Here is a 19,160-nt window from a genome sequence, read left to right as displayed (position 1 = left end):
TTTTACTTCCACCCTTATACTTTCTCTTTAATGGGATTTATTCCTTCTATTTTTTTTTTTTTTTGTTATTTCCAGAAATTTACTCTGGTATTTAGTAGTTTTGGAAGGAATTCTGTTTATTAAATGTCATGGAATATAATTTCTTTTCCATGTTTATTCTGGCATTTATGGTGGTGGTGTTTTCTTTTTTGAAAAAAAAAATCCTTTTGAAAAAGTGTTGTGGCTGATTCAAGAGATTTTAAAGAACCTTTTAGTAATTTGTGGCCAAATTATTATTCTCACAACTTGTTACAGTGGCCTTTATTTAAAATGACAAATAGTTTTGAGATAACTGATTGATCATGTTGATCAAAAATAAAAGAAATAAAAATAAAATTTCTTCTCGCAGTACAATACAAATTATCATCCATAAATAATCCCTTATTAAGTCAATTCAAGCTTCGTTGAGTCTTGAACCTGAGCATATCTTAATTGGTTAAGACACCCATCTTTGATTGAAAGACGTGAGTTGGGAGCAACGAACAGAAAGTAATCCTATTATTTTTTGTTAAAAAGGAGTTGGAAGTTGTTTCAGGTCGTTTGATAATGTTTTCATTTCTTATTTTTGTGTTTCATTTTATAGAAATGTTTTTAAAATAATTTTAGAAACAACATCACCAAGTTTCCAAAGATATTTAATTTAAAATATTAGAAAACGAGAAATGAGAGAGTGAAAGAAACAAAGATATAAGAAACAAGAAATTGATCCAACGTTACCAAACAGATCCTTAACACTGTTTGGTAACTATTTGTTGTTTTTCGTTTCCAATTTTATTAAGAAACCTAGCATTTTGACAATATGTTTTTCTTGTTCTCAATTTTTCAAAAGTGTTTTCAAAATTGTATAAAAATCGTGAAAAAAAACAAAAACAAGTTTTTTTTTGTTTCGAATATGTTGCAAAACATAAATAAAATTTTATTATTTTATCATTATTGAATTAATGGGTGTTCAAAGCCATGGAAATATTTTTCCTTATAAAAAATGAGGAAACAAAAATAATAAACCAAAATGTTACCAAACATACCCTTAATTATTCAAATCGCAAATCTATGCAAGAAAGATTGAAGTAATAGAGGTATTACATGAGAAAATATTCGAAGAGGCAATTCATCGATCTTATTATCCCATCAATGTTAGAAAAGTTACAAGGAATCATAAAAGAGCCACGATAATTGCGTCGATCATAACGGTTAAAAGAATGATCGAAATGAGTTCAAACGAAGAAAAAATTATGTTGGACAGAATCGGATGAGTCATTTAGATCTTACCATTTAGATAATATTCAAAGCCAAAGTCATCAAAGCTTCATGTAAAAGGGATAAAAACTTAAGTTTTTATCTGATAAAGTTCATTTTACTTACCACCGTTATACAATTGTGAGCTATTTATTTTATTTTCTCTCTCTTCTTTCTTTATGTATTCATCTCTCTTGATTGACAATTTTTTTAATGATAATAAATAGGAAATAGAAAATACTAAAGATGGAATAGATTTGAGAGGCCTTTGAAATCTCATAACTGAGGCAAAGCAAATGGCCCAACGTTGTTGGCATCCGAAGTTTATTTCATTTTATTATGGGATTAGTACTTGATAGCCTATTTAAGAATCATAATTACATAAAATGATTGAAATGTATAAAATTTACACTTTTGTCATGAAACAATACTAATTAGGATGGTACCCATCACACAAATTACTAGTATATCATTTTAAGGATACACCTCAATATTAAATAACTTTTAAATCTAGAAATGGTAAATTGGGAGGTTATAATTTAAATAACTTAAAACGTGTTTAATTATACTCTCCAAAATTAAAAAATCTCAAAACCTGAAAAATCTCCAAAACCATCTATTTTTGAAACCCCTTTCTTATTCCTCTAACCGTCCGTTTTTCTTCCTCTCCGACCGTCCATTCTTCTTCTCCGACCGTCTGTCTCTGTCTGCCTTCCTCTTCGGCCGGCTCCGTTTTTCTCCGTCACCCGTATTTGTTTATCCCCTTCGAAAGGAGATTTGCATCTTTCCTTCTTCTCCGGTCGTTTATGCTTGCCTTCGTCTTCGACTGATGTCTACCTGCCTTCATCTCCGGTCGCCTCAATTTTTCTCCGTCGCCAGAGCAGTTCATCTCCGTTTATTCCGATTGAAAGGTTTGCATTTTGAATTCTGATTGAGGATATATATTATAATGAGTTTGATTAAGATATGTCTTATAACTCAACTTGTATATATGCGGATATGAGGATATATACTATAATGATTTTGAATGTATATATGCGGATATATAAGTGGATATATCTTATAACTCAACTTGTATATATGCGAACATGCGGATATACTATAGTGATTTTGAATGTATATATGTGGATATATAAGTGGATATATACTGTAATTTTGAATATGTGGATATATAAGTGGATATATACTGTAATTTTGAATATGTGGATATATAAGTGGATATATACTGTAATTTTGAATATGTGGATATATGTTTATTGAGACTTCAAAAGATGTTTCTATAATTTTGAATTGTCATTGAAGGTTGAGCACCAATGTGGGAGTGAATTAAGGGAAAATCAATGAGTAAATTAAGGTTTTAAAGGAGTAAATTAAGGGATTTGTGTTGAAAATTAGTACGGGACCAACAATAATTAAAGGATTATGATAATAATTTATGGAATTAAATATTTTATATTAAAAAAAACAAATAACTACAATAAATGTAAATGCAATTAATAAGGGCAAAATCGGAATTAAAACAAAATCCTACATGCAGAAATCTAAAGTGTAAAATTATAAAAGTTTAGACATTTGTGTAAATAAGTTTCTAAAACAGCCCTCCGAAGACATTATCTCTTTTATATGGGAAGAAGTGTATTAGAAAATGACCTTTTTGGGAATGTTTCTGTTTCTTCTTTATAGTTTTTTCACGAGAAACTTAAGAATTTGACAACTATTTATATTTCTTTTTTCTTACTTTTTTTTAGAAACCTTCTCAAAATTGTATATAAATTTTTGAAAAAAAAAAAACAAAACAAGTTTCTTGGGTAGATCATATGGCAACACTATACAGGGTTCACTAGGGTTGTTTACCAACTTTTCAATTTTAAAAAAGAATTAAAAAAAATAACAAGCAATGGTAAAAATCCTAAGTAATTTAAATGCATAAATGAAAGAGAGCAAGAGAAGTTAACATGCGGAAATTTAAAAGTAGAAAAAAGAAATGACACCATGAATTTTCATAGTGGTTTGAAATTTCGTACTCCGCTCCTAAAACTTATTTCTTAGGTATTTTATTGTACCGACTCTCTTACGTGTGAGAACCAAACAAATCGATCACTCTTGTTACAAGTTCAAGAGTAAACTTCATACCAATCCTTTTGTAGGTTTAGGATCTAACCTACATTGATCTTTCTCCTTAAATCAAGATCAAAATACTACGACCATTTTCATTAGTTCAACATCAAATCAATCTCACAATTCCAAGGTATACTCATGTCTTAATACAAAATCTCAAATGATCTAAAAATAAAGAATACAAAAGAAATACCTCGGTAAGGTGGATTTACACAAATTTTACACCTAAAACTATGACTAAGCTTACAATCTAATGTATGTCTCACAATAACAAAAATTGACAAATTTTGATACGAGAGAATGATAATTAGAGATTTGGAGCAAAAATTGAGAAAATAAAAACTTATTTTTGCTTTAGAAATTGGCGTGGAAGAGAATAAATTGGTGACTTTTAAATATAATTTCGAGGATGAAATTTTGGGTGGTGGAGATTAAAAGTCTCACTAAGGAAAAGTGAAAAAGAACAATTTTGGTGATTGGGAGAAATTTTTTAGATTGAGAAAAAATTGTGAAGATTGTTTATTCTGAATTAATTTAAATTTGCACGTGTCATCCTCCCACTCGTTCGATCAGTTGGAGCTCGTCACCTTGCCACATGGCGTCACATGATTCGTCCATGTTGCAACAGCAAATACATGTACCCTGAAGTCACATCATCCACCATGTCGTATGCCACGTCAGCACGTTTGCCATGTGTCAACTTTAGTTTGATCCATTTGTCCACATCATCAAGCCACATAGGATTTTACTTCTCAATTTTGTTTTGGTCATAACTCCTTTGTTGAACTCGGATTCGAGCAATTCAAAAGGCGTTGGATTTGTCTTTCCAAGCTATACGCTATGTACACTTTGAAACACTAAAATTGTCAATAAATAAAGTTTGTTATCATTAAAACATATAGTATATATGATTGAAGCTCGTAAATACTAAAATCTTGTTTCTTATCTCATTTCCAACAAAATTAAGTTTACTTCTTGTTTCAATGAAAAAATAAACAACACCAAATAGTTACCAAATACTTTAATGTTTTTCTTTATTAAAAAAGAAACAAAAACAATAAATAAGAAACAAAAACGTTGCTAAACGAGCCATTAGCATATCCGAAGTCCCAACCCTTACTAAAGACAAATTAAGAGCCTTTCTAGTAGTTTTCTTAAGCTTTATTCCTTCTTCAACTGTGGTAATAGGTTCACAATTACTAGTGAATAATAGTCACGGCTCCAAGTCCCGACATGGTAATAATTATATACTTTATATATCATTAAGAAACGTACCATATTACTCAAACCAAAATCTTCATTCTCAGGAAGATTTATCATTAACATAGGCAATGTAAACGAAATCATTTATATATTTGGTATAATTGATATACTTTATATCATGTATATCAACAATATTAATGATATACTTCATATTACATATATTGATTTTTATAACGAGCATAGAATTGGAATAACAAAAAAATTAAAATGTAATTTAAAAAATTTACCCTATTTATAAAAGCAAAAAGGCGGTGATATGTTTATAGATTTAAAAAAAAAAAATGTTTTTGCATCCCATTAAAAATACTCTTATAGATTTTGTAAAAGAATTCGTTGGACAGATGTGAGATCCGACGAGGTCACTATTATTGGATGACCGCAACTTCGAGATATCGCATGTAATTTCCGTCTGTCTAACTCGTGTTTGACAAAAACCTAGGCTGTTTTTTTATTATTTTTTTTTTATTTTTCAAATGGTCCCCATTCAATTATATTTTGTAAATTCTGTTTCCTAATTTATTCTCTCTTTATCCTACTTCTACTCCATCGCATGCCTCGCAACAAAATTATCAATTCTATTATTTTACAATTGAAATGACAATATTCAAATTATGCTCATATTAAAGGCTCATTTTTGTTTTCAGAATATAAAGATCCATACAACCAAAGTGTACATTGGAAAAATGAGATTTTGCATGCTTTGCTCTTGGTTAAAATGAATAATTTTATCTATGAACCATACGTTTAAATATTCCTACATCATATAGTTAAAAAAAAAATGAAATGAGATTTCTAAAATTTAGTCCAGAAATATTTTATGCATTTATATTGATGAATGAAGTGGCAAAAAAAACAGTATGGAATTACGTTCTAATTTCTATCCTTACAATCCATCAAATTGATATTATGTAACCTTTACAATTTAATGAAATTTTAACCCAAATTTCAAAATATCTAAAATAATAATAAATAAATAATGATTAAACAAAAAGAATACGTAAAATTATATAATATAGTGAAAATCGCATACTAGCAAAGTATGAAACTGATGTATAATGTATGTATGCGATTTTATAGATCCATGTCATACTTGACACGTATATCGCTTACGTCTTTTGACCAACACGTAAGCTATTTTTGTTAGGATACCTACCTTAATTTTGATTTTTTTTATTTAATTTACATTTATTTTGTTATTATTTTGAAATCTACATTAGTTTTATAATTTTTTTTAAACTACATTATTCTTAAATTCACCCCTACTACTTGCATAATAAATATTAAAAGAATCAAATGTTTCTTTTGGATCAATCTTTCCTTCAACTAGTTGAACCATTCAGGGCTTCTCTTCCATCTATTTGCTAAATTAAATTTCAAATGTAACTAGTACAATAATCTCAAATTTTTTAATTCGTTGCTAAAATCAACCAGACATTAAATTCTGATTTGATAACGATTTCTATTTTTTGTTTTCTATTATTTCTAAAACTTTATGCTTACTTCCTCAATTTCTTTGGTATGTTAAGTCACTTTTCTTTAAAATGCGTTTGAAGTCTTAGTAGATAAATTTCAACAAAAACAAATTTTCAAGAACTATTGCTTTTAGTTTTCAAATTTTGTTTTCGATTTTAAAACGTTTTTATAAAATAAACAACAAAACAAATAAATACATCGGTAGAAGTAATGTTTATACGCTTAATTGTCAAAACTAGAAACCCTTTAAATAAAATGGTTGTCAAACAGGGACCTAAGTAATTCGCTTTCATACCGTTATTACTGTCTAAGAATAATAATAACATGAGCACCACACAAACTATGAAGCAAACAAATTCACATACTTCAAATAGACCAAAGTAGATGTTTCCGGTTGTAAATTTTGATTAGGAGGCAAAGAAGAATTTATTGACTATACATACCTGGGAAGGCTTTGTATCAATAAATCATTTATCGAAGCAGGAAACGCGTTCCGAAGAACCGAGAGCCTTTATCTTGAGAAGCCACTGGTTAAGGTATGTGCAGAGTTCCGAGGTGAGACTAGTTTAGACTATACATATCGTGTCATTGTCATCTAACCGAAGCCATTCTATTGAAGGACATCATTTCGTTTTCATGCGCAATTCTTTCTACTGGAGAAATCACCTGTGGCATTGTCATTCCTACTGAAACTATGATCTCTGCATCAAATTCAAGGCAAATCAAATAAAAGCCTCAGAAAATTCATGCTTTGATGTATAACAAAATGGAGAGTTTTTACTGAAGATGAAAATTCTAGCCCAATCAAGATCTCTAGCAAATATTGGAGCCTGCATCCATTTTTTTCTTTTCTTTTTTTTTTTTAATAAGAAACTGACCTTTCATTGAAAAAAATGAAAAGATTATACAAAAACAAGGAGGGTATACAAAAAAACAGCCCTACAAAAGGAACTCCCGAAGAAACGGGCTCCAATCCAAAAGAATGAGACCTAACTGATAATTACAAAAGGCCTTAGTGATCGAACCCCATAAAAGAAGTATTAAACCTAATGAGGTCCCAAACATAATCCAAAGATTTTCTCCATCCCCTAAATAATACATCCAATTGAATATATCATTCTGTCAATGATTACAAAATAATTCCTACTTTCGAAAGATGGACACAAGGCTAGTCTAAAATAGAGAAAAATAGCATACAAGAAAGCACTTACCAATTAGGAACTAATTACAAATAAGGCAATAAAATACAAGAAATAACCATCAATATAATTTAACACATTCAGCTCCTTGAGGTTTACAGGAGCTTTGTTCAAGGATCCTCTAATTAAAGGGTAATGTCTTAACTTTCATTATCAAAGAAATGGGAAGTAGAAACAAAAGGCAAACTAGTGATGGCACCAATGTGTACTTTTCTTCATATCGAGGTTTAAGTGAAGAACGGTTTTAATTTTATTTGGCGCATCAGTTTTAAATCAAGACCAAATAAAAAACCCAAAGCATTTGCTCTACACCATTTTATAATGAGCCATGGACATGAGAAAGAATATCTTCTCATTAATATTTCTCAAAATAAAACACTGACCTACTGCTTCTCGGATAGACAAATTTGGTCTTATAATATCTTCTGAATTAATAAGAAAAACGTCGCCAATGTATAGATGATTTGTGGGCACATAAACGCTGCATAGCTCTTCATATCCATTCATCTGTCATCATCAGTCAAAATCAATATAGCAGAACTGATAACAGAGTCATGTACAGATATCCTGAGCAAAAGAAAATTTACCAATTCATGTTATAGTAATAACAGTCAAGTCTTTTGATGTCATGAATTTGTTAACACAAGGGTGACAGAGTTTCATAGTTAAAATCATAGAACCGTAGCACCCATGAAGAACTGGCAGAAACCATTATGAAATTTAACTGATTGGACATACAAAATACCTGAAGGACAACCGATGAGGTAATAAAACCAATTGCATATTCACCAATTCTTGGATGCCGAATAATGGCTACCTCCTTAAATGCTGTTGTGGTTTGGTCTGTACAAAAGGAAATAAAAGATAGAAAGGAATCTCTTTATGAGCTAAACCTCCTTATAATGCTGACGTTTTAACACAATCATCGTATTAAAGCTGGTCAACAATTAGAAAAAATAAAATAAAATCACCACAAAACACAAATTTTACATTTATACTAGATTTTCATAAATCATACTAAGCTACAAAGGCTTATGTAGCTCTTAGAAGAAAATGGTACCAAGATAGTCAAACAAGTAACAATAACTGTAATGCAACTATGAGGTAAACCACTACATAAAGAAACTACAGAAGATAGCCAATACGCAGGTAAAGACTAACAGCCTAATGAAAGAAACATGTAATCTAAAATCACCAAACGCAAAAATTTGAAGCAATCTTGACTGTGTAAACGGGGAACTTTTTACTGACAATCCGTTTTCCTGTAAGATTCTGAATAGGCTTTCAAGTTATTTAGGATTTTCTCATGACAAATAACCAAAGGGCACGATATTTTGGCAGCTGGTATTATAGGAAATTCAAAGGAAGCAAATTAGATTTAAGAATCTCTTTTTATTGAAGAGAGGGAGAGACTCTGATCAAGTCACCCCATACTTCCTCCTACGTTTTGAAGCACCAGCTAAGGTTATCTGCGGACTTTAGAAGACGTTTCCAACTTTTCTCTAGGAAGGTACTGAAGCTAAAAGGAGGAGCTTGTGCAATAAATTGGAAAGAGGTAACTAAACTGATTCGCAATTCCTTTACCAAGAATATTGCTTCACTTCCTAAATGATTGATGCATTTTCTGCCCTAAACCAGCTCTTTGGCACCATGTAATTAAAAGCAAGTATAGCACCATTCCTACTGGTTTGTTAAAAGAAAATTCCTGTTCTTAATCATCAAGAAGCCCACAGCTTTCTACAACCAAATGTCTGAAACACAAGTTTCAAGATATTGTTTTCAAATATGGTAATCAGATTAGATTAAGGCATCCAGACCCTTAAGTTTCAGATATCCCTCTTCAGCAGTAGTTCCTGGACGATATTACAAAAGTGTGAGATGCTCAATTTGATTCAGGAATTGATAACTGGGCTATCCTTTCTACATTAATTTAAGACTGCTAAGTGAATCCAATGGCTCTAGAATCTGGAACAGCCAAATCTGAGGACTTTTTCTGTTAAAACAGGCTATTCTTTCTGGGACTTTTGGCTAGAAATAAACTCTTAAGATTTTTAAGGAAACTAGTAAAATCAAGGGTGAAATCAAAGATTATATTCTTTCTTTGAAGCATTTAAATGGTCTTCCCTATGCAAGAATTTTTGTAGTCATTCCTATTTTTCTAATTTAGAACAAATGGACAACTTTGTGCAATCTTCTTAGTTTTGGTTGAAGATCCTTATCCCCTGATTTCTATTTTTTATTTGTTTTAGTACATCAACTTTTCATTCAGAAAGAATGTCTAGATGAATGGAAAAAGTCATGAAGAAGAAGAGAGCTGCCATTTTGGAGATTTGCAAACAATGGCAAGGTTATGGCGACCCGTGATGGGATACAACGACTGGAGATAAGAAGTTGGCAGTGGTGGTTGGCGTGGAGGTGTGCCAACACTGGCAAGGTTCACTGGAGGAGAGGAAGAAGAAGAGAGGATGGAGAAAGGAAGCCCCGTGAGCCACAAGTATTATTAAATTAACCTTTTTTGATGAATCACAAAAGAACAGTTAGCAATTTAACAGTCACGTCAACTTCTCATTAGTCAACAAAGGATCAAATGAACTTAGAGGCCATTTAGAATCATTTACCAAACCTCAAGGACTAAAAGTGTCTTTTTTGAAATTTTAGAGACTAAATAGACACCAATTTCTAGGGACAAAAATAATATTTTACCCTACTTTATATGTTGGATGAAACAAAGATACTATCAACTTGCATAATGGGATTGGAAAAAGCAAAAAGTGGGATGAAGATTGAATATTTTCCCCTACTTTATAAGTTGGATGAACCAAAGATACTATCAACTTGCATAATGGGATTGGAAACAACAAAAAGTGGGATTAGAGATGAAATCTTCATCCCGTCTATATGAGAATTTCTATTCCTAGTTTTGGGAATCAAGGAATCCACTAGTATCAGAGATTAGCTTCTTCTTCGTTGGGGAGCACTTTCTATTTATTTTTAAGTATAATTATTTTGTTTGGATATGGTTTTAGACTTTAGTTCATGAAATTTATTCATTTCTTGTTTTGGTACATAAGAACTTTTAAACTCTTATTTTTTCGTTACTGAACTTGACTTCAATTATTGTCCCAAAATTTTTATCATTTTCTATTTTAGTCCCTACATTTTTAAAACCTCAAGTTTAATTCCTTCATCTTTGGATGCATTTGGTGTTTAGTTGGCCCACAGCTGTTCTTGAAAGCCTATGTTGGAGGACGTTTCTTATTCAATCCCCTTTCGTGATAGAAGAGCTTTTCTCTGGCAGGTAGCTTTCTTACAACTTTAGGGAAATATGAAATATATCTGCTTGAAAGAAACAGGAGGATCTTTAGTGATGAGAAAAGTTCTGGAGAGGGTGTTGGGCCTTGGCAAGATTCATAATGTCCCTTTGGCCCTGTTACTAAGGACTTTAGCAATTATCCCTTATCCCTCATTCTTTTTAATTGGAGTCCCTTGTAATTAGGTTTTTCTAGGTTGTGCTAGTATTTGTGACTCCTTGTTTGAGCGCTCTTTTTGTTTTTTGTATTGTCTTCTTGTATTCTTTCATTTGTTCTCAATGAAAGCAGAAAAATTAACCTCCAAATTAAATCATTGTTGTAAATTCCTTCTAAATTGCTAAATACATTCATTAAGCATAATTATTTTCCGTATCATCACTTTTCAAGCATGGACTAAATGGGGAAAATAATGAAAGCTAAAAGGTGTAAGACCAAGGTTAAGGTTTTGAAAATTGAGAAGCAAAAATGAAAATTAGATAAAAGTTCGAGAAAAAATTTGAGATTTCAGAAACTCAATGATCAAGTAAGAACTTGGTAAAAATTTAGAGATCAGAACTCTATGTAAACATAACTGCTCCTATAAGTAAATAAAGAAATCAAATATTAATTAATTAATTAATTAATTAATTAAATACAATTTTCAGGCTCAAAACTGGAGGGACAAAAAAAAGAACAAGTTTTTTTTTTATAGTTCAAATAAATAATTTTATGAAAATACGTACCCAAATGCATACAATTTTAGGCTAAGGTAAGGTAATCATTTAGTATATTCTCAATACTCTCTCCTACATCTGAGCTGAGATATTCATCAAATTCATTAAGTGCATGCAGTTAAAAATTTATTGCAAATTTGAACCAAATCATTATTGAGGGAAGTAATAATATTACAAGGATTAAAACTTAAGACCTCTTACTCTAATATTATTCATGAGATCCACAAGATTAATATTTTAAATAATTGTAAATATAATGGTAGGGATGAGATGATTCAGGGGGTAGGGGGTTGCATACCCACAATAAAATAAATTGAGAAAATAATTTCTCATTTTGCCTTCTATCATTTAAGATATAAATTTTCATCCTATTAAGTATGGCTCCTTATATGCAATTTTGTCATCCCTAATAACATAAAGGTAACATTTGATGTAATTTTTATAATCCATACTTCAGCCACGTATAAGTCATGTATCTTCTTTGACATCATCTTCTTCCTTAACTAGCATTATATTGCATATAAACCAAATTATATAAAATTTAAAGGTACTAGGATTAAAATAGTAAAAGGAAGTTAAGGAACAGAAAAGTGGATACTGTAAAGCAATTGTGCATCATAATTTTAATTGATAAAATCAAGAAAGTATAAAAAAAATAGAAATGCGATTAATGCAATTTTTAGTGAATCTTTGATTAAAAAATAATTTCCAGGATACATCAAAAAACAAAAACATATGAGTTACCTGGAGAAATAGCTGCACTAATCTGTTTGGAGGCTGAGTAAATGTGCTTTACAAAGGGCATTTTTTTTATGAACCATTCTCCTAGCCAGAAAACAGTGGCACCCATCCACGATGAAGCAAATAAACCAACAAAAAATATAAAAGTCAAAGATGTAACAAATCCTAGACCTGCAACAGGAAGCATTCGTTTAATAAGGATATCGCTATTTAAAAAATAAGTGGTGAAGTTAGCAATCTATATATGAAAACAAGAGATTAATCTGAAGCAATAACTTCTAGTGAAAATAAAATCGTCTGACAAAGCCTAACTACAGGTCATGTATGAAAGCTTGGTTTCGAATTAAAATAAAAAGGATAGGTCATGTAGTAAAAATATCCAATTAGGTAGAAGCATGAAAATCCTTGTGAAAACCATATCTATCTAAAAGCTCAAAGCCATAAATATGTTTCTCGGCCTTTTGGCTAAGATCAAGTGTAGTATTTGTTCTTATCTAAAAGCTCAGAACCATAAGACTTTAAAATATGTACACACAACTTATATCCACTATTTCTCAAGTTCCTCGATCTTGCCATCCTAATCTTGATAATATTCTTTATTAAAATTTACATGTAAACTAATAAACAATGGATGAATATATTCTAGATTAGATCTTACAATAATGATGACAGCAAGCTCATATCATAACATAATCATCAATCACCTTTATGGATCTTAGTAACCATCTGGTGTAATTAGTAGTTGCCTTTAAAGTTCGGTTAATTAGCTTTTGTTTTAAAGTTTATGTGTTAGTAGTTTTAGTTTTACCCCACGGTAACTTGGTTATTCTAAAGCTAAGAATCCTATAAATAGGATTCAGCTCTTTCAATGAGAGGTATCATTCCATTCTTTCAAACAAGATTCTAAAGACTACATCGCCATCATATTGCAAAGTGTGTGATAGAACGAATAGTGAGTAAATAAATGTAAAAAGTCAACAAAAGTATTTGTGAAAACACCAGAACTTAACCAACAACAATGAAGCTGGAGCAAGAGAAACATACCAAATATGTTTATGCCAAGCCTGGCATATAACGGGCTAAAGAAGCTATCAACAAACTGGATAAACCACCATGTGATGAAGAATGTAATGGCAACAGGAAACAGAACCACACTGCAAGTTCATCATTTATCAAAATCTTGTACAGTAGGAATAGAAGATCTAGAAATTGATATAAATGATAGCCAAAAAGCAGTAGGAAAGGCTCTTTTAATGCTGATTACCATCCAGTCATGAACTTCTTTGAGACCCAACTCTGAAGAACAGCATAGCAAGCCTGAAAAAAATCCAATAATTGACAGGGTTGATTTGAAAAACCAATTAATTTTTAAAATAGTCCAGAAAAATATAATTTCCTTTAGCTGGAAAACATGAAATACCAGGTGGATAATAGTAAAATAAGGGAACCATAGCTTGTAAACAACCCTCCCAGTTCTCTTTAGCACCAAGGAAGGCCCAAAAAATGTAGGGGCCAGTCTTTCATTTCACCTTTTCTCTACTAACTTCTGTTAATAGGGTTGTATCTTCTAATACACCATATTACCAACATGGAATTGTCACTCCCGAAATACTTGTCGGCACTAGCCTTCATAATCTTGACCATGCATCAATTGGAACCATGGGTCACTCTATAGGACACCTCTTTCATATAGTAGTTGATTCAATGGAAGAAATTAAAGTAGAAGATTGCCACCCTCTTATCACGGGAGGTGGGGGTAGCCATGGAATGATTGGAAGAGGTTGCCTTAGTGGGAATGTGGTAGGATGTATTATACCAAAACCTAGTCCACGACATCCAATTTGTTCATCTACCTGGATTATACATAGCAAGACAACAGAAATTACATCTTCAAACAAGAGTTCACCACCTCTAGTTAGCTGTCAGTTTGGGGGTGGTATGTTCTTGTACTCCACTAGAGTATTTCAACAGCTCCTCCAAAATTTATTCATAACCACATAATCATGATCAGATACAATGGACTGGGAAACCCTGTACAAGCAAATGCTTTCCTTACTGAACAACTGGGCTGTGGAAAGAGAACAATATCCTTCACTTCTAGTTTTGGTAAGCCATCAAACGTCCATGGCTATGTAGTCCCAGGGCAGCTTCATGGGGAGACGTTAGAGTGAGCCAGTAGATCAATGGCAAAGTGCTTGCTCTTCTGGTAAACATCGTATTCCTGTCACAAACTTCTACGTCTTGAGTTCCTGCATGAACTCCTACCAAATTCGATCCTTAAGGAAGGTTCAGCTTAAATATCCCTTTTGGAAAAACCAACCATACTTTGTTGTCTATTTAAAAATGGGGATTGTATGAATGATCCCCTTTCAACACAGCTTCTTTGACTTTAGATAGGGAAGGGTCCCCCTCTATTGTTTGCTCAATTTTTGCAAGTTACATTTCAACCTTCAGAGATTACTATTATAGATGCTAAGGTACCTTAACAGGAAGTTTCAAGAGGTGTCCTTATTCCATTCAAGGAGTAAATTCTAGAACAGTTTCTGGTCAAGGAAAATGAAAGTAGTTATTCAAATTCAAACATTGTTTGATAGTTTGAAGGAGGGTTTGGATGTTGAAGCCACATATGCACAAATTTAAACAAGCAAGAGCCCTATTTCAAAAGAAAAGTTTCACGAACGAATAGGACATAGTCAAACACAATTCTAGGACGTCTAGTGACAACAGAATTTTGGAATACACTGAAGATACATAGTTTACCAATAAGGGATGCACATGCACCGCAAAGTTTCCATCCATAATGGGAATATCAAAAAGAGGGGCATCATCAATAAATTTATTGAAGACTTCGTAGTAGAAACTTCCAAGAGATTTCCAAGATACCGATCAGGGGAACCTTCAGAAGGGACTTTGATTGTTGCTAGACTCACACCATTTATTTCAAATTTCCCCTTCTCTGAAGTACTTAAATAAGTAAACTATTGTTCCTAGAGATATCGCCGCATCAAAAAGGGATTCCCTAAGTACCCATCACCAATCAAAGACTGATTGCTTTTCTTTCGACTAAAATTGCCCTTCACAGCTAGAACAAAACCTAGATAGCTCCATCAATGAAGTAACGCTAACCAGAAAAGATACATACATGATGATGGAGAAGAGTAAAAAGCTGGGAAATGAAAGAAAATGGAGTTGGGGTACCTTGCGAGTGGAGGAATTAGAAAAAGTTGGAGGGGACTTTGGAGTATCATCGTCGGGATCGGATTCGATCATCGGAGTGGAGGTGGATTCTCTGGTGTCCGCCATTGAAGACTGAGATACAAATTGTTGGCGTTGGCGGAGCGGTCGTTCTCTCTTCAATTCCGTTCCGATTTTCTTTCTTCCAAAGTCAAAAAGTCAACCGACCAGAAAAAAAGCCGGCAAAATGAAAATACCAACCGATTCAGTTTAGAATAACTTAGTTATTGACTGATCGAGGTTATGAATTTAAATATTTCCATTAATTTTTATAAACTTTTTTAATTTACGCCAAATTTTGAAAATAAAAATAAAGGTATCTATTTTTTTTTTATTTTGTTACGAATTCGATTTTGTTTTTAGGAAAGGTGAAAACTTACCAATGAAATTGAATCAAAACATACCCAATTTCTTTTTAACAAAAAACATAAAAGTAAAAGCAAGATGGCTTATTTATTTTAGTTTTTTATTTCTAAAAATTACATCTGAAACCACGCTCCAAGGAGTTTAGGTGAGATATATATTAGACTATATATTGCCATTTTCACCCTAAAGTTTTCCCTTACTCCATTGGAGCACCAAAATTTAGTGGAGGATGAATAGAAATTTATTCGTGGGGTCTTTTTGATATGAAATTGATATCAAAATCTATTAGTTAATTACAAGTGACAAAATGACTAGTATGGATTTTTCTCTGGTATGCGTTCTTCACCCTTGTTAAAACATACATTTTGGGAATCTTAGTTGAATTTAGAAAATAAAAAACTAGTTCATCAACTTTAGATTTTGAGAGTATTTTTAAAAATTAGACAATCAAATAAAGGAATATATAGGTGTAAGAAAATATTCATCAACTCAAACCAAGAATACTAAAATAGTTGAGAATTTATTTTCTTTCACTTATTTGTTCTTATTAAGAATAGTTAGTTAGTTTTTTAAATATTTGGTTACTATTATATTCATTAGTTCGTTTGTAAATTGTCATTTAGCTCTGGCTTTTTATTGTTCTATTTTTCATTCAATTGATGTATAAATAGGTGGACTCTGCTCTGTAAAAGGTTAATGGAAGTATTACTTCTTCACAGCTTTATCTCTTACATTTAATGTGGTATCATTGGTGATTCTTGATATTTCCTCTCTTTCTTTAATTTTTTGGACTTTTCCCTGTCATAGATATGTTTGACGAAGTTCTTCATCCTGATCAAGTTCATGTTTCTTCTCATCTTCGACCTTCTGTTGTTCCATCACCTTTTGCTTGCTTCTCTTCATCGATTCCTCCGACCAATATAGAAGCTTATACAAACCCTTATTTTCTTCAACGTAATGATAAAGGTTTGGCTCTCGTTGTTGAGCTTTTTACGGAGGACAATTATGTGTCATGGAGTCCATCTACGATGGAACTGATCAAATCTCAAATCTGTGTGCTACAAAACAATTTCTGCTTTCACAATTCTATGCAGCAAAATCATAATCGCACGACACAAATAATTTATACTGTTCACCCCAACAGTTTATGAGGTACGTTCAATCTTATACGCTCAAATGCGGATTCCACTATAATCATGAGGGGATCGAATCCCACAGCAGAAGCACGTGAACGTGTGTGCTTCGATCTCGTTTTGGAAATACAACAAAGAAAATACAAAAGCATGATTAAAAGGAAGTAGACTTTCCTCGCTATCTGGATCTTAAGAACTCAGTTTGTGGGAACCATCTTATAATTGAGACGGAGATCGAGAGATCGAGAGAAAGATTTTTTCGTTGGAGTTTCGGAAACTCAATCAATAGACAACCGGGGAACTGAAAAAAAAAAAAGAGAATCTCCCTTTTATAAGGGGGAAGAGTGAGGGGGAAGTCACACTCATCACCTCCCCACTTCCCACCTTGAGAATCATCTCCCTAGCATCAAGCTACTTCCAGGAATTAATTCCCTAAAATGAAGAACAAACATGGTTAGTGGCCCCTAAATCCAGTATTCAAGTAGAATTATCATTTTCCACTAAGCAAGTTTCAAGAATAAGTAAATCATATTTACCTTCTTTGACTTTCTTCATTTCGGCCAAGTATTTTTGGCAGTTTCTTTGCTAGTGCCCATCCATGTTGCAATGGAAAAATTTTCCTTTGTCTGCAACTTTGGTCTTGCACTTCTTGGCAGCAGTAGGGTCAGCTTTAGGCCTCTTACCACTATTCTTCTTCTTCTTGAAAGTCTTACTTCCAGAAGAAGAATGCACAGATTTGGTTCCTAAGGTCCAACCTCGTTGGAACTGTTTTGAGGAGACAACGTTTGCCTCCCCTTCATTTCCCTTATTTTTCATAAGAGATTGAAAAATCTGCAGCTCATTCAAGAGCGTGGTAAGGTTGTATTCTATATTGTTCATCATGGCATTACTGCGGAACTGTAGGAAACTCTTCAGAAGAGATTCCAAGATAAAGCTGACTTGACTTCCCTTGTCTATGACAGCCCCATTCACTTCAGCCACATTAAACTGGACCATCAAATTGAGAACATATTCTCGAATTGATGTTCCCTCTTTCATGCTGGAAATGTAAATGAACTTGAGAGCATCGTGTCAGGCTTGAATGGACGGTTGTCCGAACATGTCCCGCAATGAGTCCATGATCTCCCTTGCGATGACCATGATCTCATGCTTCTTGGCCAGCACATCGGATATGCTTCCCAAGATGTAGATCGTGGTCTTGTCATTGTCCTTGATCCATCTGTCATAGGCGTCCGATTGGCTTGGGCTGCATTAGACGTGGGAGCCTGAGGACACTCATCAGTTAAGACGAATCTAAGATCATCTACCACAAGTATCATGTTAAGGTTCGTTTAACATTATGTGTAATTTTTGTTGTTAATTTTTTCGGCGGCAAGCAGGACAATAGATTTAGATATGCTGAAATACAAACAAATCCATATTAGACACTTGCACTACCTATTAAAACTCAATCAATTTTTTAGAAAAAAATAATAATGCACCCTATAATCAAGATTATTTTTGCAACGATGCTTCAATGATTTAGAGCAATAGCTACCGTGGGGCAGTCAACTACTCCTTCATTGAATTAAGACATTCTCAACTAAATATTACACCAAAATAACTTTTATTCCTACAACAGTTAGTCATCCTTTGTTTGGTTAAAAAGTTATTAACTAACTTAACAACTTCCCACAAGTGTGACCCACCATTTTCAGACCCCATAGGTCCGCCCCAATAAGCCTGCCGTAAAGAAGGACAAATATTGGTGCAAAACCTAAGAGACCTTACCCATTTATGGAGTTCGCCCTGATTTTGATTCCATACATCAGACCCTCCGTAGGGGTGGTTGTTCTAGGACGACAAGCAGGTCGTGTACGAAACCTCACGTTGCAAACCAATGGAGGAGACCGTAGGATGTGTTGTCACACATCCTTCTCCCATTTACTATAAATACTTTCTCTATTCACCTTGGTATTAAACCATGCAAACACCTTCCGTAGGGAGGCCGCGCCCAAGGCTACACGAGGCCGAGCATGGAACTCACGGTGTGAACTTATACGGAGAACATGAGGGAAAGAATGTATATATATATACCACATATATCTCATATACTTGGTATATTTTATATATACACCTAATCCTCCCACTTAGTATTTTAAAATTAGGGTTTATTACTTAGGTAAAATCCGACTAAATGAAATTATCTAAGTTTATTAGTTTGTCCAATATAACTTTTATATTGGATTTGTTTAACACTAATGTTTTAGTTCATTGAACACTTTAACGAACTAACCACATTATCGCATTCTATAAAATATTAACTAATTCAACCTCCAGGTTGGTTCCCACGTA

At 32.7% G+C, this 19,160-nt stretch overlaps 1 protein-coding gene and 1 pseudogene across 3 annotated transcripts; one reads left to right on the top strand and one right to left on the bottom strand.

Annotated features, from left to right (window-relative positions):
• Positions 1–3,461: 3,461 nt before the first annotated feature.
• On the bottom strand, positions 3,462–15,525 carry LOC111019643 (protein LIKE COV 2). 3 transcript variants are annotated; one of them, XR_002602579.2, is made up of 8 exons: positions 15,292–15,525; positions 13,358–13,410; positions 13,138–13,247; positions 12,097–12,264; positions 8,074–8,171; positions 7,712–7,835; positions 6,573–6,830; positions 3,462–4,250 (listed from the first exon to the last, which is right to left on the bottom strand). XR_002602579.2 is itself a non-coding variant. In XM_022296042.2 (7 exons), the coding sequence occupies exons 1-7, from the start codon at positions 15,394–15,396 to the stop codon at positions 6,721–6,723; spliced, it is 768 nt and encodes a 255-aa protein (XP_022151734.1). In that variant the 5' UTR covers positions 15,397–15,525; the 3' UTR covers positions 6,356–6,720. The 3 variants fall into 3 exon arrangements, 1 of the variants encoding a protein (XP_022151734.1); XR_002602580.2 differs by having other exon boundaries at positions 3,462–4,240; XM_022296042.2 differs by lacking the exon at positions 3,462–4,250 and having other exon boundaries at positions 6,356–6,830.
• Positions 12,538–12,674, top strand: LOC148208235 (U2 spliceosomal RNA; annotated as a pseudogene).
• Positions 15,526–19,160: the final 3,635 nt, after the last annotated feature.

This window comes from Momordica charantia, assembly GCF_013281855.1.
Source record: "Momordica charantia cultivar OHB3-1 chromosome 11 unlocalized genomic scaffold, Mcharantia_2.0 BLBB01000011.1, whole genome shotgun sequence".
Classification (NCBI taxonomy): domain Eukaryota; kingdom Viridiplantae; phylum Streptophyta; class Magnoliopsida; order Cucurbitales; family Cucurbitaceae; genus Momordica; species Momordica charantia.
The sequence above is the reverse complement of the archived record's forward strand: the minus strand, read 5'-3'. Positions and strand labels throughout refer to the sequence as shown.

Excerpts from the sequence above, each read along its gene's own strand:
- LOC111019643 (XM_022296042.2), bottom strand. The coding sequence starts at position 15,396 with ATGGCGGACACCAGAGAATCCACCTCCACTCCGATGATCGAATCCGAT. Across the intron at positions 8,172-12,096 it reads TAGTGCAGCTATTTCTCCAG|ACCAAACCACAACAGCATTT; the intron begins GTAACTCATATG and ends CCTTTTGTACAG. Across the intron at positions 7,836-8,073 it reads CCTCATCGGTTGTCCTTCAG|ATGAATGGATATGAAGAGCT; the intron begins GTATTTTGTATG and ends TGATGATGACAG.